The sequence below is a fragment of the Musa acuminata genome, chromosome BXJ2-4 (assembly GCF_036884655.1).
Source record: "Musa acuminata AAA Group cultivar baxijiao chromosome BXJ2-4, Cavendish_Baxijiao_AAA, whole genome shotgun sequence".
Classification (NCBI taxonomy): Eukaryota; Viridiplantae; Streptophyta; class Magnoliopsida; order Zingiberales; family Musaceae; genus Musa; species Musa acuminata.
Genome location: NC_088341.1, coordinates 32,458,669 through 32,483,838, shown reverse-complemented (window position 1 = coordinate 32,483,838; position 25,170 = coordinate 32,458,669). Strand labels below are relative to the sequence as shown.

At 38.3% G+C, this 25,170-nt stretch overlaps 3 protein-coding genes across 3 annotated transcripts; 2 read left to right on the top strand and 1 right to left on the bottom strand.

Annotated features, from left to right (window-relative positions):
- Positions 1–1,086: 1,086 nt before the first annotated feature.
- On the bottom strand, positions 1,087–4,824 carry LOC135610358 (auxin transporter-like protein 2). The gene is made up of 7 exons (XM_065104766.1): positions 4,440–4,824; positions 4,149–4,334; positions 3,928–4,040; positions 3,634–3,817; positions 3,441–3,538; positions 2,077–2,542; positions 1,087–1,769 (listed from the first exon to the last, which is right to left on the bottom strand). Exons 1-7 carry the CDS (start codon positions 4,611–4,613, stop codon positions 1,422–1,424), a joined length of 1,569 nt encoding a protein of 522 aa, XP_064960838.1. The 5' UTR covers positions 4,614–4,824; the 3' UTR covers positions 1,087–1,421.
- Positions 4,825–12,312: 7,488 nt separating this feature from the next.
- Positions 12,313–14,811, top strand: LOC135608746 (senescence/dehydration-associated protein At4g35985, chloroplastic-like). Its single transcript, XM_065101783.1, has 4 exons — positions 12,313–13,249; positions 13,847–14,013; positions 14,342–14,426; positions 14,562–14,811. Exons 1-4 carry the CDS (start codon positions 12,366–12,368, stop codon positions 14,809–14,811), a joined length of 1,386 nt encoding a protein of 461 aa, XP_064957855.1. The 5' UTR covers positions 12,313–12,365.
- Positions 14,812–17,056: 2,245 nt separating this feature from the next.
- LOC135609127 (MYB31 transcription factor31-like) lies at positions 17,057–18,123 on the top strand. The gene is made up of 2 exons (XM_065102221.1): positions 17,057–17,434; positions 17,529–18,123. The coding sequence occupies exons 1-2, from the start codon at positions 17,172–17,174 to the stop codon at positions 17,983–17,985; spliced, it is 720 nt and encodes a 239-aa protein (XP_064958293.1). The 5' UTR covers positions 17,057–17,171; the 3' UTR covers positions 17,986–18,123.
- Positions 18,124–25,170: the final 7,047 nt, after the last annotated feature.

Here is a 25,170-nt window from a genome sequence, read left to right as displayed (position 1 = left end):
TCGGTTTCATCTTTACTATTGGAGGAATTCTCCTAAAAATAAATAATTTCTTGATTTATACTATATTGATTAGAATTTAAAAAATAAAAATAATCTATTTTTTTTACTATGTAGGGAGAGACCAACCGAGTTGATAATTAGTTGATGTATTTTGTAATAGCACAAATGAAGATGCTCCTTATATTGTAAATGAATGTGATAGCTAGTTTAGTTAATAAAGATTTTAATAAAATATCATAAGGTTATAGTTCAAATCTCATTTTTATCATTTATTTTTTTATAAAAAAAGAAAAACTCTATATATAAAATTTTTTATTATTAAAAATAGAAAAAGGAAGAGACAAGATTGAAGAAGACAAACCTAAGTTGAACCACTTATCACTTCCTGTTTCTTTGCGTCTTTTTGTATCAGGATCTGAAGGATTGAACCGGCCGGTCCATCTTTTCTGACATGCAAAAAAGAGTGTGAAGGATACACAAGATGGAGTAACCCTTACAGAAAAAAGGGCCGAAAGAGCTGAAGGCAATCCATGAAAGCAGCCTTAGAATGTCTTTGGCAGACCTAAGGCCTGGGCGTGGTTGGCATGATCTCATCTCACCTGTGATTCCATGCTGTTGCTTTTGGCCACACTGCCACCACAAAAGACACCTCCTTTGTCATCAATCCCTCCCTTGCATCTTTGGAAGAAACGTAAACTCACTTGCCCAGTTTGCTTTCTTTGGAGTAACAAATCCAATGTTCCTGCTCGTCGATGACGTGGAATTTGTCATGGTGCGGACTTCTTACGACAAAACCTATCTACATCTATTATATGTTTGTCTCGACCCGAGTTAAAAGATGCATACATGGATTAAGTACTGAGAATGTTATCTGTAAGCAGCTCGATCGGTGCATGTTATTGGAAGAGAGTAAAGCTTACAGGTATCAGTAGCTAGAAGAAGTGATCGTCCGAGTAAACAGATAAAGTAAGCCAATGACTCAGGGAAAAGGATGATAAAGATGCATGTGGCCCAGAAAAAGTGTGAGCTAGTAAGACCAGCTTCGCTGCCACACTGCCACAGGCGCACAGCATCTTGATAGTCCCACACAGAACGACAAAATATATAATACTGGCAACGTTGTTCGTTCCCAGGCAATAACGACAGTAAAACTAGCTGAAGCTGACACTGATCATGTTGGATAATCTCATGACACTCTTCAACAAAGAAAGAAATCGCTAGTTTAAGTGGAACATTGCTACCACAAACATGGCCTTTCTTGCCTGCCTCCTTTCTACCACAAAGCAAATTAGCGTCCGCAAAGTGCTGCTCATCAAAACCCACGCATGTTATCGTACATTTGTCTTCAACTCACACTGGCAGCGTTTTGACGGCTTACCGGGTACAGCTTCTCAGAGGAACTGACGAGCAGAAGCACGAGCTCACCGCCCGCCGTGGTGGTGGTGGTGATGGTGGCGATGGTGAAGGAAGAAGGAAGGTGAAGGAGAAGGCGAGGGAACAATGGCCGGATTGGTGGCATTGTGAGAGTTGCCAGGATATGGTGTCGGGGTAATGGAGGGCATGGGAAGAAAAGGTGGGGGTGGGGGTGGTGGACACTGATAGCACTTGGCGAAAAGGCCGAAGGTGTTGATCTGGTGGATGAAGTTGGTCATGCTGGCCCAACCCCCCAACCCGAACCCCACCACCAGCACCCACCCGACCACGAACGTGTTCATCACGTAAGCGCCGATCCACCCTCCGACGAACCTCGGCGGCCGCTCCACTGCGCTCTGCATTGTCACACATCAATACGAAACCATGTTACTTCTGCCTGCAGACTCCCAACTTTTCTAATCACCCTTAGAGATATGTTTATACATCTCCCCATAAACAATGAACTAATAAGTTATAACATATTTTTTCCTTAGCTAATGTCTTCTTCACTACCATGTAAGTCTCTGAATGCATATAATACATGGACTGTTATCAATTCATTTTTACCTCCTACGTATTGTAAGTAAACACGTACAAACAGATTACTACTATCTGCAAAGCTCTAGAAGAGAAGCAAGTTAACAAATTATCAAGATGAAGTACCTCGCGGGCTATGGCGGATCGGAAGGTGAACATGTGAGCGAGCGATGGGATGATGTAGACTGTGAAGCTGACGAGCAGCGAACCCACAGCCGAGTTGATGGGCCCAAAGAAGGGGAAGATGATAGCCAGGAACCATATGGGGATCACCACCGGCAGCCGCGCCGCCGCCCGCTTGCACAAGCTGCGGCAGTCGTGGAGGCCGATGGCCTTCTCCCACACGAAGTACAGCGGCGTGCACGCGAACCCGAAGGTGATGAACTGATGGATCAGCATCAGCACCACCGCCGCGTCACGGAACGCCGTTCGGGGCAAAAGCGAGAACGCGTTCGAGTGGTTGAGCAGCGCGTCGCCGAAGGCCCAGTACACGCTCGCCGCCGACGGCAGCGTGAGCGTCAGCACGTACAAAGTGGCCAGCAGGTAGATGGCCTTAAACTTCTGCGGCTTCCACATGGCGTGCATGATTTCCCTGTTACGTTCACGTTAACAGAACAGGTCATCGTAAAGTATAAGCATAATCTTGTATTACTGCTATGATTTTAGCTTAAAAATAAAGAGTAAATAACTTCTTTTTCTGCATGATCGAACAGCGATTTTAACTGGTTCGTGGAACAAATAAATGTCTTGTTTGTATGCACAAAGTGAGTAGGTGAAGCTCAGACTCTGTCGAACAGGTTGTGTACGTTTGCATGTCTTAGTCTGCGCAGATGGAGATGATGCTACTGCTAAAGTTAAAAGTAACAACAGACTCTATGACAGATATAACATTACGTTTTACGGGAAAGCTTGTTTGACTGTACAAGTATTGAATGTGATAGTGTGGACTGGTGGGAAGCAGACCAAGAAACTGTCAGAGGAGGGAGACAAGAGATCAATATTGGGATATTTCTTGAAACTAGGTGTTACTATCCGTGTGATAAGTGAACCGAGAGGTGTAAATTAATGTTTTCAGGCACGTACATAACGGCAGAAGGAAGATGTGTCTAAATGCAACATTGCAACAAAGAAAACAACTCTGTGACATATAGGCACATGCAGTTCTTCCTGATAGCCAAAGGACAAGTAACTCAACTACGCCGGTTATCATTCTTTAGGGGAGCTAAAGATGCCTTAGGCTTTGGGCTCAGTGTTTGGAACTGGGAAAGGGAGATGGTCCCATATTCTACAGGTAGTCAAAGAAGCAGACAGGTGATGCATATATTACGAAGAAAAACCAAAAGAAAGAGATGGACAGGTGAGGAGAGGGTGGTCCGATCACATCACGTGGGCAAGTGTGCAATTTTCTTTGTATACCGATCTAGAAATTGTTGGCGTTTGCTTCGTTTTACGCTCTATGCATGGAGGGAACCCAAGTGTTGTCGCCTTACACTGTGACAGCGTGCCCACCGAATGTGTAGAGGATGTTTGTGGAGCCTGTAAAGTAGAGAACCAGCTTCGTTGGCCCCGAATGCTTCACCCCTTCCACCTGCCGCCATTGCAGCGCCCAACCAAGCATCCCAAATTTTCAAAAGATCAGATCGAGAAGAGATGCAAGTTCTAGCGTTTGTGTTGCTTGCATACCTGACCATGGAGGAGGGAAGCGATGGCGAGGTACCAGGCGGTGTAGGTGGTCATGACCAGGCCCAGAAAGGACCATATCCTGTAGTTGTGGAAGGAGGGGATGAACACTGTGGTGGCACAGCAAGCTCCAAAAATATAAGTCCAAGTCCTCTTATCCAACTTGTCGTTGATGTAGTATATGTTGCTGCAGTCACAGGAGAGTACGAGGAATGGTTCACCACCACATCAACCAGCTATCTTCACTTCTACCATCTCTTTAATTGCAGGAAGAAGGTAGAAAAAAAGCATTCATACCTAGCACAAGCAATGAGCTGAATGACAGATCCAAGGAGAAGAAACGTGCAGTTAAAGGCCAATCCAACATTCCTCCAGTGCTTGCCAAGTAGCCCATCTAGAACCTCAAACCACTCCATTCCATAACAAAGAGTACAAAGAGCAACAAAAACAAGTAAGTCGTAGAGTTGGATCGATACATCAACTATATAAGCAAATTCAGCAGAAAAAGAGTTGCGTACCTGAATGACATGGTTCCTAAAGTCGACCTTCTCCCTCTCCTTCCTGGTTCTGTACTCCACATAGAGAATACTGATGAGATAAGCTGTCCAGCTCCCCAACAAGCCATAGAATAGCTGGAATAAGATTCCGCTCAACATCCCCAGCTGCGAGAAGGAGTAAGGCAGTGTAAGCAGCACCTGAGCCACCTGAACGACATCCAAGACAACATCAAACGTCGTTGCTCGTCTAAATCGAATGAAACGGAAGAGAAGAGATGTGCGAGGTCTAATTAGCTAGGAGAAGAGCCGGACCTGGTTCGAGGCACAACTGAACCAGGCATCATAGGCGGAACCACCGTGCCAGAGGAGGCCGGAAAGCCTGGACTTGATGGTCTTCTCTTCCCCATCGTGCTCCATCTCCACGTACCTTCCAACCATCACAGTTTCCACCACCTTATCGTCATTCCCGTTCGGCGTCGATCCCATCTTTTCCTTCTTGCCAACTCCCACTATCTCTGTTTCTTGTTGAAGGAGTGTCAGACGTAAGGAGATGGTACTTGATGTTTGGAGCTCACTAGGGAAGTTAAGGCATTTGGGCTTGAATTTATACCGCTTAAGGATAGATATGTAGAGAGATAAAGAGGCAATGTGGTGATGATTTTGTTTTGGCCTCTCTCACTTTATCATAGGCTTCGAGGCAGCGGAGTGGTAGAGAAGAGAGCGGGTTTGGTTTGGCCTGTTGGGTATCAGATACATTATAATGTGCACTCAATGCGAGCGTGGCGCCACTGTTGCCCACGAGCGGCTCGGTCCGCTTCCCGAGTCAGAGTCCCAACTCCTCCTCGCCCGGACCGCGCAAGGGTGCGTTTGGAACAAGAGAGAGAGAGAGGAGGCTTGCACGAAGAAGGGCGCGGAGGCACGCCAGGAGATGGTGAAGAAAGTAGCAAACAGGGGAAGGGGCATAATTACAGCTGGGCGAGCGTGTTAACTTTATGCTCTGCCAAAAGATGAAGCTCCTCTCACCCTATTAGAAACGCCAGATAAAGTAGCTTTACCACAGGAGGCAACAACTTAGTTTTCGATCGACCTTTATCTCTACAAAGGAGATGTTTATATTGTAATCAATACGATACCATTTAAAAGTTTTATTATGAGGATATAAAACTTTGATTCCAAATAATAAATTAATATATTAATAATTAAAAAAATAGGAGAAAATTAATGGAATACTTCCAGTGAGACTCGGGGGTGGGGCCCAATAGAGACCTGCCGGTGAGTCGAGCGTGAGCAACATTCCCCCCTGCCCTTTTATTTTATTTGCTTCTCTCGAGGGCCGGTGCTCCTCGCCTTCACCATCGGAACACTCGCCCACGCATTCACATGGGCCCATTCCTTAGACGTATCCACGACTGCTCTCTCTCTCTCTCTCTCTCTCTCTCTTTCTTGTAATCTTCCTCTTGGTTTTCTAATCTGTATCGCCGTTTCGATTACTTTGATTCATCCGTCGCACAGTTCGTGAGTTACCATTCTCCATTCATCTGCAAAAGACCGACGCCTGTAAGTAAGAGTTGGAGCAACTGTAGCTTTTGGCAGGGAGGACAAGTTGGCTGCATCCTTATTTTAAACTCTAGCATAATTCCTTCGTACTAAAGCTTGGCAGAGTTGGTCTGCGGAGTGTAATGATAGCGATTGCGCAAGATTGCAACTCTTCCGCTCTTTGTTTCCATATGTATCTATTTAGCGAAAATTATTGATAAATAGATAAACTTGTGGAATATAATGACATCGAACATTAAGAATCCCAGAATGCCATCTCCCGGTAAGACCGAGGATGATATTTGGCAATCTCTTTTCATGATTGAGAAGAACGACAGCACGCCGCTATGATTTCATGAGTCCCAATTCGTCCAACCTTGTCATTTGCTAAGAGTCTATCCACAAGTACATATGTACGCCCGTTTTCTAGCTTTAGCTTGTCTGTAATAAACTAATGTTGTGCTCCTTTTACATGGTTTAGCAATCATTTGAAGCTATACAATCCATTTTGACAGAAGACAGTGCCTGAAACGTTTTCTCCATATACAAAATCTATACCAAGTGATTTCTTAAAAGCTTTGTTAAATCTGATACTGTCGATAGATCCCAACTTGGTATCAGCATAGATCATAGAACAGAGGAAGGCTGAAGAAGGCACAGGGAAAAGGTGGTGGAAAGCACACAGAAATCATCCCTGTTGAGCACTCCGCACACATTTCCATGGATCGTGGCGTCGCACACTCGAACGCTTGGCCTCATAATTTGCTCGCTGTTTTTGTAATCTTCAGGTTTTGGCGCACTAGGTGGCATCCCATCATGTAGTGAAGAGCTACTGTTATCTTGTTGTGCGCTCCTGAGGGTTCCTCTGACTGCCCAACACCAACAGTGGCCACAGGCTCTCGATGATGGCCCCCAGCGCCACACCAAAACTCACACCTTGCCGCTTCCCGTATGCGCAACATGATGGGATCTCTCGTCATCTTCTCTGCAACCAGCATCATGTTGTCTTCCTGGTAGGATCCCTCTTTTACCTCTTCTTTTGGCGGGGAGACACGAAGCTCAAAGCTCACTCTGCCTCGCCGAGACAGGGTGCAATTGTGGTCAAAGTTGGTAATCCATCAACCAACCAGCAGCATTCAACGAGGCCCTCGATTCATGCCAAAAGACAGGAAGATTTGTTCTGCTTTACTGGGTTCATTTGGCTTGTGCTCTCAACTGGCTTACATCACCATGGGGACCCTGTTCGAGGGCATGAGAAAGATGACGTGCTTTGTGGCACATGAAGGATTCCCCCCATTCCCCCCAGTGGAAAAGTTCGCCAAAATTGGAATCATAACAGCAGTGCTGCCTGTGCTCGTCTTTGCATCTCTGCTTTTGTGAGGGATTCTAACACAACCATGTGAGATCGTCATTAAGAGAGGTGGTGTGGGTTCTCATTGAGTTGAAGTCTACTGATAATCTTGCCCTGTGAAAGGTGATGATGATTACGGGATATTACTTCTGAAAGCAGGAGATGGTGATTATAATATCTCAGTAGAACAAGAATGTTGTAGTCCATTTATTCTCCATAATGTTAACATAGCTGCGATTCAAAGGTGAACAACAATCCGAATATGAAGAAATTATTCATCAATCTACTGATGGGTTTGAAATGTCTTCGAGGAAGCTCTGTTCTTAAGATTTGCCAACTCCTGGTTAAAGATTGAGCCTCGCTGAAACAATTGAATCAAGCTCTGCCTTCCAGGAATTGGTCTGAGATCTCTCCTCGGGTATTGTTGAGTGAAATGAAGACTATGTATCATGCTGCTAGTTGCAGCTCCAACATCATCTGAAACCTATGTAAATTCAAAGTTTGGTAATGGGCAAAGAGTGTGTCAAGTAATGATAGAGGTAAATGCTGACAAGGTCGGTTGTGCTTACGGGATGAAATAGTATCATCAGCCGTAGTAGTCATGTTGTCACATAGGCAGAACCAGCTCCGCAGTTGCAATGAGAAGTTTCTGCCAACAAAAGAAGAGACAAGGGAATCAAGCAGATGAATTGCAGGATTGTGTTGTGGTCTTTTGACACCATCTAAATGCAGATCAATCAGTAGCATCTTACCTTGTCCTCTTTGTTATATCTCTAGAATTGTGGCTTTGTTCTTCAAGGTATCCTATGTCTGGTTAAAGATTGAGCATCATAAGTGTTGCTGAGAGATGAACATCAGAATTACCTGTCAAAATCTTGGCGACTACGTCCATAAGGCTCCGAACGGGGAATCTCTTCAAGATGGAAGAAGGAAACAGAACAAGTGCTTACCTTCTACTACAATGCATCTCTATCTGTTGAACTGATTGCAAGAGACGAATGTCTTACCAGTATGCAACAAAAAAACTGTAACGAGTGTGCTAAGGAGTATACGGTCACATACCAACACTTTGCCTTCCAATCAAGCAATATCAGAGAATAGCTTTGATCAAAGGTACGCTGGTGAAGCAAGTTTAATGATCAGGTTTTGGTATTACTGCAACATCTACCAAAAAAGAGAAAAAGAATAAAGTAGGAAAGAAATTAAGGTACAAAATCAGAGTGTACGTTGCCAGAAATGCTTACCGTGTTAATCTCACCAACGCCATTGTTCCTTTCTTTGATCATCTGTTATCCCAAATTTTACCCTGACAATTATCATGGGATGGTAGATATCGGTGACCGACCACGACTCCTCCATGCAATTCCAGCGTTCGGCAAATACTTGATTCTCTGGGGAAGTCACCATTAGGCAGCGTCTCGAGACCAGTAGGACTGAAGTTTTCAGCCATCAGTGAAGAACCCGGAGTTGCTCTTCTCTTCTCGTAAAGATCGCGAACTCGAGAGCGGGGTAAAGCAAGAGAAGATTTAGTGGAGAGGGCAAAAATCTAGGATAGCTATCTGATTGTCAAGCCATTGGAAGGAGTGAGAGTGGCATACGGATAATTCAGCTGCTGTTGCTCTTTGGGCAGCGAAGCAACACCAGTGAGCTAGACAGACGTTAGATTACGGAAATCGTCAATATAGCAGCGGAAATGAGATTTTTTTTTCCTTCCTCTTTGTTGGGGAAAGGTATAAGGAAAACAAATATGAAGCAAACAAAAAAATAAAGAGGAGCAAACATTTTAAAGAGATTGACATGCAAACAAATATAAGGGGAACAAAAATCTCTTTTATCATTTCATCTTATTTGAACAATGTTTCTGGGAAAAGAAAAACTCAGAGAAAGATCAGTAGCAAATGTACGAAGAAATTGATAGCATATAAGATTTCTTTAAATTTTTTATTCTGTTGAGAGAAATCCTCTATTTCGTTGAGGAAAATTCTCGTATTCTAAAGCTACTTCAGTCAAACTTCTTTAATAAAACTTTTTCAATAATTGTAACATCAATGTGATAATGGTAATGACCAAAGAACAGAAAAAAAAATAAAAGAGAATACAATGTAGAAAAAATATATAGAAAAAAAAAAGATGATTTGCCTATTTTCTTCGGACTATATGAAAAATAGTTATCCTGATATGAGTTGCTCCATTCTGGCAAGGATTGTCACAGCATTAAGGTTGCAGATGAGGCTCTCGCAATCCGCTATGAACAAGGACTTTTAAGATTCGGAAGGTGATGCTGCAGCAGGCCCTCACGGAGGCACCACCGCGTGATGCACAACGATGTGAGGGCTATGATCTCCGCCTCATCATTGAATTGTTGAAAACCTGGAAGAGCAACCAATCCGCCAACTTGTGATATTGTCGATTCTCCTAAACATGGAGGCAGGAACGGTAGTTCCTCGAGGCCAGGGCAGTCCATGATTGATAATCTGCGCAGTCCGGGGCAGCAGTATCTCTATATTAACGTAGAGATAGACTCTCCAACATCGGAAAACCCCAGCAGAAATAGTGAAATCCCATTGGCTCTGTTAGACTAACGTGTTCCAGCTTGACTTGGAGGAATTTTTATGGAAAGATGTCCCTGGAGTTGATTCAAGTGCAGCAGCTGGTTGATCTCTGTCCATTCTTGTTGCAGACCTTATACAGTTTCAGCTTTTGAACGGAGTTTGCAGTTCTCAAGTTGCAGAGTTTGGAGATGGATAAGTTGAGTTAAACATCTGGGCAACCTTTTGATTCAGGTATTAGACAGGCCCAAGTAACGAAGATGCTTCGAAAGAGCTGTTGAACTCGGCAACACCTGTACATCGCAGTCGCTCAAATCCAGCACTCGCGGACGTCTCATCTCTTGGAACATGTCCTCAGGAACTCGTTTCAAGCCAAACTCACATTGTCACATCCACCTAAGAAGAGGATGGTGCGCATTTGCCTGAAACGCTTCTGTCGGAAGTCCTCTACGCTCTTCCTACACCACTGATAAGTGACGAGCTGCTGTTGTTTCATGGTTAACAGAGTTATCACCGACGGTGTTGTTTCATGATGACAAGTCATCATTTGTCTTCACTAGTACGAGCATAAGTAATCACAAGATAATGTCCACTCTCGATGAGTCCTAAAAGGATTCAAAATACTTGATAGATGTGGCTTATGATTAGTAGAAAAGAAAATCCTTAGTTAATTAGGATTTATTATCATAAATATCTAATGTATTTTTACATTTTAATGGAAAGTAAGATATGAAAATTTATTTTGGATGCTCTTATATTTCTCTCTCATAAATCTAGAAGAGTGAGAAAAAAAGATAAAATAATTTTTTAAATTTATGTAAGAGGGTATACAAGAAAAATTGATCCTTAAGTTGAGACTAACTTGAGGATCTTATGATTGATCTCACATGATAAAAAAATTTGATTTTCTCCATTGATACCGATAAAGAGTATCGAATTATACTAATCTTATAATAAATTTTTAATATTTTTATTATTAATTTATGATATATTTGTTTGACTTATAATTCTTTTCTCCTTCCTTAATAATTACCTCTTTGGGATATATCTCAATTACCAAGAAAGTAATCGACGTATTAGATTATAGTAGAAGAATAATTTGTATACATTATTTTGAATCTCTTTATTATATAGATATGATAAAAAGATTATTGGAGATAAAAAAAAATTTATATTAATTTTTTGAATTAAAAGATTTAAATAAAATTATGTTATATTATTTTAAAAGTGTAGATGATAGAGAATTTATGTCATGAAAAAAAAATACTAAATCAAACTTTAAGATTAGTTATGATTTTACTTTACGAGTGTTACTCAAAACAGAATTTTCTATTATAGTTAGAATTAAAGTTTTGAGTTTATATTTTATCAATAAAAAAATTTACCTAACTCTTTAGGTAAATAATTGGGAAAAGAAATGATGTAGCATCAAAAGAGGCTCAGAGTAAGTCATCCTTTTGAATATATATTTTTAGTTTTGAAGTCACTCTCCTATTCTTCTATATTGCACTCGAGATATTTTCTTATATGATATTATTCGATTTTTAATAATATTGGGATTCTTGTATGGGCTCATTTTTAACCATCTATACGTCATGCCCCTAATAAGTAAAATCTATAAAATTTTCTTTTAATGTTCACATTCTTTAATAAAAATATAAAAAAATATATCGTAATAGTAATCACGTAAATAAATACCTTTCATATTCTCCAAATATCATCTCAACTTTATTTTGTCAATCGAAATATACTGTCATCTAAAAATTAGTAAAGGGAATAATACACAAAAATGCAAGTAGTAATAAGTTGAATAAATAGGTACATTTATAAGAGTCAACTATCATTTGCATGAATATAGTATGAATAAAAAGAAAGAAGTGAACATCAATAGGTGCATATCATGTAATAATGAATAGTATTTAAATTATATAATTTATCATAAAAGCAAACATGAATGATAGTCGCTAACAAATAGATCTTTTTTAACTCTTGATACGATTTAAATCCTTGAATATTTGATAGAGAAAATTTCTGTCGAGTCTATCATCTTTGATGATCCATTAATCCTCTAATAGAATCAATAAACTGATCTCCTTACTCATCAATGGGAATAATGTAAATGATCAAAATAATACTATTCATGTAACGTGCATCGTATAATAATATCACATAAATTTATCTTGCAATCTAACTAATCAAATGTTAGTATACCAAAAGCAACACACACAACCTAATCAGATATCAGCGTACCAAACATCGGTATACCCAAAACGACATACATAACAAAAAACATGTTGTTGATTCATGCATGAACAATATGTATACAATTTTTCAAATTAAATAGAATAAACAATAATATAAAAATTAGAAATCAAAATAAAAAAAAAATATTAATCCTTTCTGTCTTTCCCATCCCTTCATATTTTTCTTTCTTTTTATTTCTTTTTTCCTTTTTTTTCTTTTATCTTCTTTACTTTCATCACTGTCAACCTCGGTGGTTAAACGTTGACAAGATTTACATTTTACATATTATTTTTCTAAAATTATTAATATATACATATGTTAATATCGATTAAGGAAAGGCGGTGTAAGATTTTATTACATCGAATTTTAATTCTTCAAATATTTCTAATTATATTTACGTCCTTCGTAAGTCAACATCTATTTAATCTGTGTGTAACGGTCTCGTCGCCGGAAGTTTAAGCTTCTTTCGCCATAACGCGGGAATCCAAGCAGCCGCCACCCGAGCGCTGCACTCCTCGCGTCGTCGAGTCCGATCGCGAACACCACTCCCCCTTCCTCATGCCATCAGCCTCCTCCTCGTCCCACCCCCCTCCCTCTCCCGGTAACCCCTCCGCCGCCTCCTCGGATCCTTCGACCGGCATCAGAGACCTTGCCTGGAACCCCTTCGCCGATGTCGAAGACGATGATGCGGAGGCCAACAACCTCGCCCTACCGGCCCCGGTCGAGGAAGGTCCGGTTGAGGAGACCCTCATCTGCGTCCCCGGCGCCATCGTCTACCTCATCGACCCCAACTACAGCATCGAGCTCGGCGCTGGGGACTTCTCCCTCGTACGCCTCCGCCAGGGCGACAACACCCTCACAGTTCTCGCTGTAGTCGGTGACGGCCTTGTTCGGTGGCCCCTCCTCCGCGACGAGATTATCGTAAAGCTCGATCACTCCCACTACTTCTTCTCCCTCCGTGTTCCCCCCAACTTCCTCGACGATGACGACGGCAACGACCTCCTCAACTACGGCCTCACCTTCACCTCAAAGACGCAGGAGAGTCTCCTCAGGGAATTGGATTGCCTGCTCCAGGCTTACAGTAGTTTCTCAGCGCAGGAGATAGCGGTGAAGGGAGAGGATCAGGCGGCGACGGCGTCGTCTTCGGCGATGATACAAGTCCTGAATGGATCGGTGGAGTTGGAGGTGACGCCGGCCGAGGGGATGTTGAAGGAGCGGTCGGCCGCGTACTGGACGACTCTTGCGCCTGACGTGGAGAACTACAGCAGCACGGCGGCAAAATTGGTCGCTAAGGGTTCTGGGAAGATCATCAAGGGGATCTTGTGGTGTGGGGATGTGACGGCGAATCGGATTAAGCAGGGGGAGGATAAGCTGAAGGGGAAAGTGACGCCATGCTCAAAGCCGGCAGAAATCAGCAAGGCTGCCATGAAGAGGATGAAAAGGTTAGCTTCGGTCGCTTTGATATGATTTCACAATGGAGTAAATTGAATCAGAAACTATTTTAGATTAAAGAAATAGTAAGTCACAATGAAGTAAATTGAATCAGAAACTTATTTTAGATTAAAGAAATAGTAACATATTACTTGTCATTTCTAGTTTTTTTCACTCCTATGTTTTTATTTGCAATTCTTATGCATGTCCATATATTTGTTTAATAAAATATTTCTTTTTATGGATAACCCCTTTTGTTATTTGCGACTTGAAAACTTTTAATATTTTTAGGAGACATCGGGAATGCTTTTAATTCATCCCAATTTTTTTCTTTCTTCTTCTTCTCATTGTCGTCATCATTATTATTATCCCCCTAATAAGGTTTCGATGTCAGCACCTTGACTGATATATAAAATAAGTTTTAGAAACAATAATGATTGAGGGGATGTGAAAAAAAGATATAATTGATAATTAAGGAATTATATTTAGTAAAATTATTATATATTTTTCTTAGATGATTATATAAAATAAGATATCGAGGTTGGCAACAGCGATATTTTCTTTCCCCTTCTTGGACTTTTCCTTGAGCATGCTTTTATCTTCCACAGGGCAAAAAGGATCACGAAATTGTCAGACAAAGTGGCAAATGGAGTTCTCACTGGAGTATTGAAGTTTTCAGGGACTGTTACAAACTCTATTGTGACTTCAAAAGTAGGCAGTAAGCTTTTCCGACTCTTGCCTGCCGAGGTTGTCCTTGCTTCTCTAGATGGATTTGGTACGATTCTACTTCAATTCCCTCTCCAATTGGTGTCTTAGATTGGTGTTTTTGATGTTCTATTTTAGAATGTTGATTTTAGTTCACATAAATCTAAAAAAAATACAAATTTATTAGATGCTCTGTTTTTATTTATATTCTTTAATATATATAAAAATTTCATTGCATCAAATAACATACATTTGCGCTTATATATTATTTATGTAACACGAGATGTTTATGTTCATATTTCTGTTTGTAATCCTTAAACTCAATAATAAAATATGATATACTCGGTTATTCTCCTAGTTGGGCTAATAAATTAACCTTTTTTATGGGATGCCAACAGGTAAAATCTGTGATGCTGCTGAAGTGGCTGGTAAGAATGTCCTGAAAACATCTTCGGAAGTGACTACCGGAGTTGTGTGTCACAGGTCCGTTTTAATTATTATTATTTATTTAGTTTTCTCAATCTTGAATTTCTACTCGATAAGATGAGGGATTTGGCATTGCTTTGGATCGATCACGGTGCATTATAATATGTGTGCATTGGAACTTTGGTGTCGCAGGTACGGTGACGAAGCAGCCAAAGTCACACACGACAGCCTTCAAGCTGCAGGACACGCTGTTGGAACCGCATGGTCAGTCTTCAAGATCCGGAACGTATTGAACCCTGCGAGCTCTATGAGTGCAGTAGCGCTGGCAAAGTCATCTGCCAAGGCGACTGCAGATGATCTGAGAGCTAAGAATGGGAAACATGAGAAGAAGAAGACGAAGAAAAAGGACAGATATATAGAGAAAAGAATTGAAGGAGTTTGATGGAAAAGACAAATAGCATTTTATTTCTTTCCCTTCTTCATCGGTCTCTAGACTCACTCTATGTAATTTCAATTAATTGATAGAAAAAATGAAGTTTGGTGAATTATTAAGCTGCAGTCATCCACTTATAAGATTTGGTCTGTGCCAAGGTTGACGACTTGGCTGTGTGCTATGGTTGACGACTTGCCATTGTCCACCGTTTGGCGGCTACCAAAAATGGCTGTGTGCTAAGGTTGACGACTTGCCATTGTCCATTGTTTTGGCGACTACCGAAAGTGGCAGTGGAGCTGCCCCCACTGAATGCAAAAGACTATATGTAATGGTCATTCTCAATAGATTGTTGGTGGAGGAAGTGTCCGTCGTTTTCTCTTGAATTGCTTCGAACATTGCACGTAGGTTTTTGTCCCCCTGAATTCGATCGGTTTTCTGATGAAAACCCTTTAAAGACCACAGATTTAATTATTGCTTCTGCATTTGGAGCTTGATTTATTTTGTTCCCACAGTATTCGGAGCTTGATTTGATTTCCTCCCTTTCTTGATTCTATTACTATACCATTACGATCGTCAATGAACTATTTAGATTTATGTCTTAGTTGAACCGACAATACTTGAATCTATTTCGATTTGTATAGATCTGTAAACAAATTGACATGGATCGTACGTAATGCTTATATCTTCAAAGAAGTTGTTGGCTTACTTTTCCTTCAAACACAACCAAGGAAAAGATAGAGATAACTTTCATGGTTACATCATTATGTGATTCTCATGTTAGTTTAATCATTACTAGGATTTGTTAAAGACTCGTTCTGACACCTTCATCAAGATTAATATGCTAAGCTTAAGCCTAATTCTTAAGCTTAGTTTTCAAATGAGTGAGAGAGTTTGGGAATGACAAAGCTCGAGTTCGCTTTGAATCTCGAGTTGATTTATGATAAGCTCATGTACATAATTGTTTATAGGATCATGCTCGATTATAAACTCGCAAAATTCCTTGTTCGACCAAACAAACACAGTCCCAACATGGATTAAGAATAAATAAGCAATCTAATATAAAATGGTACATCTCATACTTGGGAGTGATTGGCGTGATTTACGCCGCCATGTTTTGTGGATTTTGTCTTGTTTTCTTTGGGTGTCATAAGCACGGCTACAAACAAGTGAAACACCAAACACAAGGATCATAAAGCCAACATCTCCACACGACGAGCAGACCACAGCTTCGTCTTAATTAGGTCCATTTGATTTAATTAGGGTAAGTTGCATTTTTATTGTAAGGTTTCCTGCGTGCAAATTTGTGACAATCTATGTACCATAATTAACTCGAAACCAATATTATCTCTAAATTAGTATGTTGTGATGCAATATTAGTGTTTTTGGAGTAATCAGATATATGCTTTACGTAATCGAACTGTGATGGCGGAGGTTGCGACAAAAGAAACCATGAAGACAAGATTGAGATGTGAAGGAAGAAGAGAAATGGACAACAACACACAACAACTCAGTGTGGGCGTGGGGGACAAAAATTCCATCCAAGAAAGAAAATGGAGGACAAAAAGAAAAGGTTTCTTGATGACCAGCACTCTAAATCCCAAACCATCTGCTTGTGCCAACAGAGAAGAGCAACTGGAAAGCTTAGAAAGGTAGTTGACATCATCAGTGCATCCTCATCAACTGTTATCAAGAATCCTCCATAACTGTTATCAGCAGAGAGCGAGAGAGAGAGAGAGAGGGAGAGGGTGGTGATAAGGGTTGGGCATGAAGGATTGGGGTGATGGGTCACTTGAGGAGGCAAAGGAATGGAAGATGTTGGATCATTCCGAGTGATAATATATCCATCACCATATGACAAGATCTTAGTAGAAAAATTAACAGAATATTCCTGAGAATATCCTTACCACCAATATGTCACACAAGTATAGGAATAGATAATGAATACGTATGTGAAGATCCTAAACGGGAGTGTTAGCTTTGTCCGAAACATTAAATACATGGCTGGTAGTACATGCGAGCATCAAAGATACGAAGCAAAGTTGGCGAGGATTCTTTGACTGGGACCTAAACAGGCGGAAGCCCGCCTGAAACCAGAAACAGCAGCATCCGTCCACCCACAATGTACTGCCCCACGTTGGTTCCAACCTACCCGAGTATAATAATGCAATGGCCACCTTTGATTCAACTGGTTTTTTTAGGTAGCGATGACATGAGGAGAGAGGGAAGCCTCCTCCAATCCACTCCTCCCATGTCATCCTTTTCTGCTCACCAACTCGACTTGAAGTCTCCCCCCCACTTCAACCATATATAGCTGGAGCGAGGAGGGGGAGGAAGGTCGAGGATTCTATTCTTGTAGGTTCTAAGGTGAGATGGGGAGGTCTCCATGCTGCGAGAAGGCCCACATCAACAAAGGAGCATGGACCAAGGAGGAAGACGACCGCCTTGTAGCTTACATCCGCGCCCACGGAGAAGGGTGCTGGCGCTCGCTCCCCAAGAAGGCCGGCCTTCTCCGGTGCGGTAAGAGTTGCCGCCTGCGCTGGATCAACTACTTGCGCCCCGGCCTCAAGCGTGGCAACTTCACCGAAGTAGAGGACGAGCTCATCATTAATCTCCACAGCCACCTCGGTAACAAGTGAGTGATCACTGTGCTTGCGATCATAAACTACGATGGACTATAACTATAGCTCTGATGTGATTCTAAATGGAAACTCCGATGAGCTGCTCAGGTGGTCTCTTATAGCTGGAAGGTTGCCGGGAAGGACAGACAACGAGATAAAGAACTACTGGAACACGCACATCAGGAGAAAGCTGTTGAGTCGAGGAATAGACCTGGAGAAGCACCGTTTGATCCATGCGCCCGTATCGGGCTTCACTATGTCTTTCGCAAAGGGTGAGGAGAAGGATAGGAGCCTTCTTCCATGTGAGCAAGAGAAGATAATTGGCAGCAGCAGCAGCAGCTGTAGTAGCAGCAGCAGGGAAGGGTCATGGCAGATCCAGAAGTACAGGTGTCCGGACCTCAACCTGGACTTGTGTTTAAGCCCTCCTCCGTCACGGCAGCAAGTAGAAGAGTGCACACGTTGTTTTAGCCGTTGCAGGGGGCTTCAGCCGACGAGGAAGAAGTGCAAATGTGATGCCTTTCTTGGGCTCGGATCAGGGTCGTGCAGAAGCCTTGAGATGAAATGAACTGCGTATCCCGCCATCTCTCTTCTTCTTCCCTTCTCAATTTGTTTTCCTGCCTGTAACAATACCTTTATAATCTTATTTTCCTTGATACTCGTCAAGACCTTCGTATGTTATCTTATGCTTCGATCTCTCCGTTCCTTTATTTGATGTTGTGGTTGCAGAAGAAAATTACTGGAATCTTGTCTGGCAGAGTCATTCTTGTACTCTTCTTTGTATTATTAGAGTTTACTGTATTGCTATTTTCTATTTTTGTTTCTTTTTTACCTAAAAAATCCTGTCCATCGTTAGATTAAGCAAATGCAGTATAATAGTCATTGTAGATGAAATCTTTGGGCCCAAACCAGCAAAATTAGGTCCAAATCTTGTTGATCCACCAAAGAAAACTCACATTCTCTCTCTGTCTTATTATAATTGCTGCTTCCTTTTGTTTTAATATATGATAATGACATTAACCAGTGTCTATATCTTGTGCGCTAATGATCGTCTTCTTACTGCCACGAAGCTTACTTGAAACTTTGGACTATCACCTAAATCATAAGCGAGTAAATTGGCAATGATGTCTCACTACGTCTCAGTACCAAACACTTGTGTTACCTCCCGATTAGTTTAGTACCAAGCACGTATCAGTCAGTATCAATACGTCATGTCTTCATAAATTATACGTAAAGAAAAGACAAATTGGTGAATAGCATGACAGGCCGGAGTGCTTTCACCTATATTTTAGCCTATTGAAAGTGGTAACTTGCAATCCGAGCATCTTATGACTGCAGGCGTCGAGGACTACACAAAAGATTACATTAAAAAATATAATTAAAAGATTACATAAAATACTCAAGGTTCATGAACCTGAACATCTTATGACTGCAGGCCTATCATGATGTTTGATCTAAAATTTATTTCGCCACACCTATCATTCGGAAGGATCAATCAAGGGCTCAATCGTTGACACTCCTGTATATGCTTACGATTTATCAAGCCTTAAACATAGCTCATATTTTTTAGGAAGAAAAAGTTATCTAAAGGATTCTGAGAGACTAGAGATAAGCATATGAAAGTCCATGTTGTAGAGACGGCTTTAATCCTACAAGATGTAAAAAGAAAATTTAAAAAAGGTGATCCAAATCCAATTTTATTTATAATATAATTAATTTAATTATATTGACTAATATTTTGCATCTTGCATATTTATGAGAAGTTTGTTAGTGATGAAGAAGCGATTGCTATTTTGGCTTCAAAACTGAAGAATTTATAGTAAGTGTTACAAATAATTGATTGTTAAATTAAATAACTATAAATGATTGAATTTTTATTTGTTATTTATAGGACAAGTTGTTCTACGTTTTGGAAAGACAGAATCATGATGTATGAATATAAATCATTTTGGAATTTGTTGGTTGTGGGAGAATTTAGTGATGGAGAAGTTATAAATGCCTATCAATTTATTTTTTGTCATAAAATTATATAATCAGGATAAAAATTTTAATCATCTTTGTTCTTTGTGGAGTGATTTTGAGGTAAACTAGTATATTTGGTTTTTGTTCTTTAATTTATATTACTTTGTGATTGATCAACTAATATTTTTATTGGTTTTTAATTATAGGTAGCATATCATGCATTTGAGATGAAGAATTGCAAACTCAATTGCTGGATGGCTCCATTAGGTATATTTTTATTCCACTTTATAGTAATAACCATTGGCATCACCTAGTGATAGATCTTTAGGAGAAGATTTATTCCCATTACAATTCTCCCCCAAAAATATCACATTCGAACATATTTAGATTAATGGTAAGCGTTCTAATTTGACTAGTTATACTATCAGAATATTTATCTTATATTAAGTAATTATTTATTGAGAAATAGGTAAAAAAATTCAAGGACATATCCATAGAGAAGATTATTACTAAGGGATGAAAGACAAAGATAGTCAAATGTCCTCAACAAGATGGATCATAAGTAAATCATGTTATTCACATTGGTCAAGTTATGTAATTATTATACTAATTTATTTTATCACTATTTTCATAGCAATGAATGCACAATATTTGTGATGAAGTACATGGATCACTTGCTGATGGACAAAGACATGAAATTTAGCCAATGAGAAATGTAATTGTTTAGGTTCCAAATTGTCAATGCTATATTAAAGGACTGTTATTATGTAACAAGACACAGAGATATTTGAGCAACTATAATTGGATGGGTGTTGTTATTGACTTGTATGATGGCCTCTATGGATAACTTGCTGATGGACCAAGATATGAAATATTTCCAATGAGAAATGTAATTATTTAGGCTCCAAATTGCCATTGCTATATTAGACGATTGTGATTATGTGACAAGACACAGTTATTTGAGCAACTATAATTGGATGGGTGTTGTTATTGACTTGTATGATGGCCTCTATTGTTTTAGAAATTGTTTGACAATGTCAAATTGGTTTGGAATTCAATCTGATTAATGTTAATGTGAATTTCTTCCATGTCGTGTTAAAGCTATTATCCATAAGTCTCTCTCTCTCTCTCTACTGTGATTGATTGTATGTGGTTATTGTGTTAATTTAGGATTCTTCATTTTCCAAATAGGTTATTTTGAATTGAATCTGAGATGTAACTCGAATATGACCCGAGTATAACTCTAGTATAACTTAAGTATAAATATTGAATTTATTCCCAAACTTACCTAATTTTTTTAACTGTAAAAACATGTTTCTAACAGATTTTATATTTTTTTTATTTTAGAGTCGTATGTGGCTAAATATGAGATTTTTAAATTGAATCTATGATCTAGTATAACCCAAGTATAACTTATGTGTAACTCAAGCATGAATATCTCCAATCATTCTCAATCCTTCTTAAGCTTCTCTAAAGCTATGATAACATATTTTTATATTTTTATTTTAAAATCAATAGGCGGTGAGATATCGGGTTTCTATATTGAATTTGTGATCCACTACAACCCGAGTGTAACTTGAGTATAATTCAAGTGTAACTATCTCTAAATGTCCTCCATACCTACTCAAACTTTAGAAAAGCGATATTAACATGTTTCTAACATGTTTTATATTATTTTATATTTTTTATGATTTAATAGTCAATAAATGGTGAAGTAGAAGATCTTTACATTGAATCTATGATCTAGTGTAACCTCAGTATAACTCAAGTGTAACTCAAGTATAAATATATTTAATTATTCTTAAATCTATTCAAAAATTTTTAAAACTATAATATTATGTTTCTAACATATTTAGTAGAATTTATCCTAGCTTTTTTTATTTTTAGATTATTTTAAATTTTATTATTTTGAAGAAGAGTACTACAATTATTGGCGATACTATCACCTAATCTAAGGGTGGTGCCACCCCTCTAATTCAATACATCACTGTCTAATGGTGGTACTATCACCACTATAGTGTTATACTATGATGAGTGTATCTACGATATAACACTAGTGTAACTCTATTGTCCACTTGAGTTACAATAAAGGTAATAGATTCAAACTTAGAACCAAATTTTTATTTTGGTTAAAAATTAATCCAAATTAGAACCAAATTCTCCATAACTATCATAACATGACTCTAAGTTAATTTGTCCCAATTTTTATTTTTAAGATAATTTTAGTATAATTATTGGAATTTGGCACGCGATCATCCCAACGGAACATATCTCATTCAATAAATCTACTATTCAAATATCATCAAAAATATTTGTATAACAAAAATTATAACATCAATTATAAACTAGTAACTTCATATTCAAAATTATTACAATGTCTCATAATGTTGTGGCACACTTATTGAAAAATTATATCCGTATACTTGTATACATATACTATACATAAAAAATCACCCCTTATAACTAATATAGATAACAAAAGACTAATCAAAACTAGGCTATACAAAAAGATTGAAGAAACAATATTGCTTTATATTTTAGAACATTAACTTATACAACCGATGAAAAAATGCATAACCATCGATTGTGATTTAACCATTGTGTCTCAATTCGATCCTTGCATTCTTTCTTCTGCTCGGTGGTTTTACTCTCTTGGAAGGTAAGATAATCCTATCATTAGGTTCTTTTAACCCAAGACTGCTTGCTTCTTGTTGGGAAGATGGTGTCACTATAATTCTTCTTCAATATTCTGCCAAAAATTAATCCTCATAATAGCCATATGGATTGGAATTCAAAAATCCAGTAGCCACTATTGCATGAGAGCATGGAATAATAAATATATCAAAACACCAACATAAACTATTTTAGTTTTTCAGGTCTACTATGACTATCTCAATAGATGTTTAGACCTAGAAAATATTATTCGAGTGAGGGTGAATAGTGTAGAATCTAGCCTTATCTTTTGATTTTGAAATTTCTTGGAGATGTTAATGTATAGATCATAACATTGCCAATTTAATGATGCAAATAAAACCACTCAACGACTTTCCTTTGTGTCATCTTGATTATATATGTTATTGATAGTCTAGGTTATCTTTTAGCAATGGATTCATGCTTTCGGAATCATTTATTGTTAACATTGCATATCATCATCCCGTAAAAAATATAGTAGCCCACTTCTCTTTATTTATTTTTGAAATCCAATGATAATTTTTTATATATTTTTTTATCAGTTTTCATATACATTCATTAAACTTAAACCCAATAAGTACTCCTGCGATAGCCTAAAAAGGTTTTATTGTTTCCATATTATATACGTCACTTATTAAATTTGTCGAAAGATGGATCATACAATAACCATGATGAGCCTCTGAAAATATTTCTTTCATTGCTATAAGAATTTCTGAATTTTTATCCCTAACGATATTTAAATAATCGTAATGTGCACCAAAGCATTTTCCCAACTAAAAAACAAATATTCCCACAAGTCTCTCCCCTCAATCTCTGTTATTTCAAATATGATAAGAAATAACTTACTAGATCCATTAATAGTAGTAGTAATCATTAATACAACAAGATATTTTTTAGATAAATGTGTTGCATCTATACAAATAATTGGATGAATGAGCTGAATAAAACTATGCAAACATGCACAGAATGCCCAAAAACCTAACAAAAATGTCCTTCCCCGGTACTCATTAAAGAAATAGTCATTTCATAATCATAAACAAAACTAAACTCCCTTAGGAAAGGCATTAACTTACTTTAATATTCATCAAAGTCTTTACAAACTTCTTTCAATATGATTTCATATGTCAAATATGCTTTTCTATATGAAACTACTGCTCCAATTTTTTTTTATATGTTTGCAATGAATATCTTCGGGGTATAATGTTCATTTGCAAAAACTTATTCTTTGATTTTTTCAGCTATAGTTCAAGATTGATTATCTCGATTTTCTGTAAATATATTGCATTGGTGCTCGTTGATAAATTTTGTAATTCAATATGTATCACCTCCACGAGCAATTATCCTCCATTCACACTGCTCAACTTCACACCATGCTTTATGCTTATAATTTATACATACCTGAATTTTCATTTCAAAATTTCTCCTTATGACATATTCTTGCACACTCTTTTAAACTCTAAACTCTTTTAAACTTTAAAATATCTTTAAATACCTATAAGACATGAATGACTTCAGTGTCAAATATCATAGCAAATCTTTATATTTTATATTGTAATATGAACAATGGCATATTATTACTTATCCAATGTATAGACCATTGATGATAATTTCATCGTCTGGACACAAAGCTAAAGCATCAAGGTTGAAGTCATCTTCTAGTATAACCCTATCCTCTAAAAGGTTTTCATACATATTTGAGTTGAAATCGATCGGTTCATCCACAATATCATGGGCATAAAATATATTATGATATATATCTTTTGTTATTCTCTGTTTAGACCACTCTTCTTGCAATACCTCATAACCATCTTCTTGGAATATAAATGTATCATTCAAATCAAAGTTGCAAGTTTGATATTATGCATAAAATCCTTCAACTTGATATGGTCTCGAATCACATTTTCCAAAATTATTTATGATTCTAGTATTGACAAAGGTGATGTTTCATTGAAATGTTCATCCTCGAAATTAATAGTATCAGGCTACAAAGATGTAATTATTAATTTTTTTTATTTTAGGAAATGATTCATGATACACTAAATGATAACCACTACAAAGAATGATGCTGAGGCTTCAACGATACTTCATCAGTGACATTACCATGGTTCGACGCTTCAACATCATTACAAAGGATGATGTTGAGGCTTCGATGATACTATAAATATTTCACCAATACTATGGTAAATTATATAGCGATTCAATAAGGCTGCAAAAAGATAAATGATTATACAACGATGAATTGCTAATCACCAAGGCTCCACAAAGCTCAATGCTCAACCAATGGCCACAACGATGATGAATAGTAGGAAGACTGGTATACTTTCGTCCACCTCTTGCCCCATTGGCCACAACGATTGTGACCCCTCTTCCTCTCCTCTAGAATGACATATTATTGGTAGAAACCCAATGGCAATGCTACCACTACGAACACCTTGTTAGCAACAACCCTAACACGATGGCAAAGGTTCACGCTAGCCCTAGCTCCTATTGGCAACAGCTATAGAAACAATGACAAAAACCGCGATGTTGTCGACCACCACTGACAAGAAGGTTCACAACGACGATGTTTTTGTTGCATTGGTAGAATAGGGGTAACGACTGATTTGAAAAAAATTAGAAGGACAATTTAAGCCTTAACAATACCAAATTAAATACTTATATTAAAGTCTAGTTCCATAAATCTAGTTTGATCCAGTCCATCACATCGGTTCAAATCTTAAACCAAAGTAAAAAAATATCAAGTATTTTTTTCAAATTTATTTAAGATATTTTGCTTCAATTAGAAAAAAAAAGACACCCCTAGCCTAAAAAAAAAAATATGGAGGTGTCATCCAATAAAATCTTATTATTATAAACTCTTTTGGATAAATTATTTTAAATTTTTACCCTTTTTTCCATAAATCCAATAAAATATTATTATTATAAACTCTTTTGGATAAATTTTTTACCCTTTTTTTCCGTAAACTCAAATACCAACCATGTTGGTTGACACCTTCTTGGAGCAATATAATACCAATACGTTTCTCATTATTATTTTCAATTTCGAATAATTTTATGATTAAAATATATCAAATTTAATATATTCCTAAGTTGAATTTTT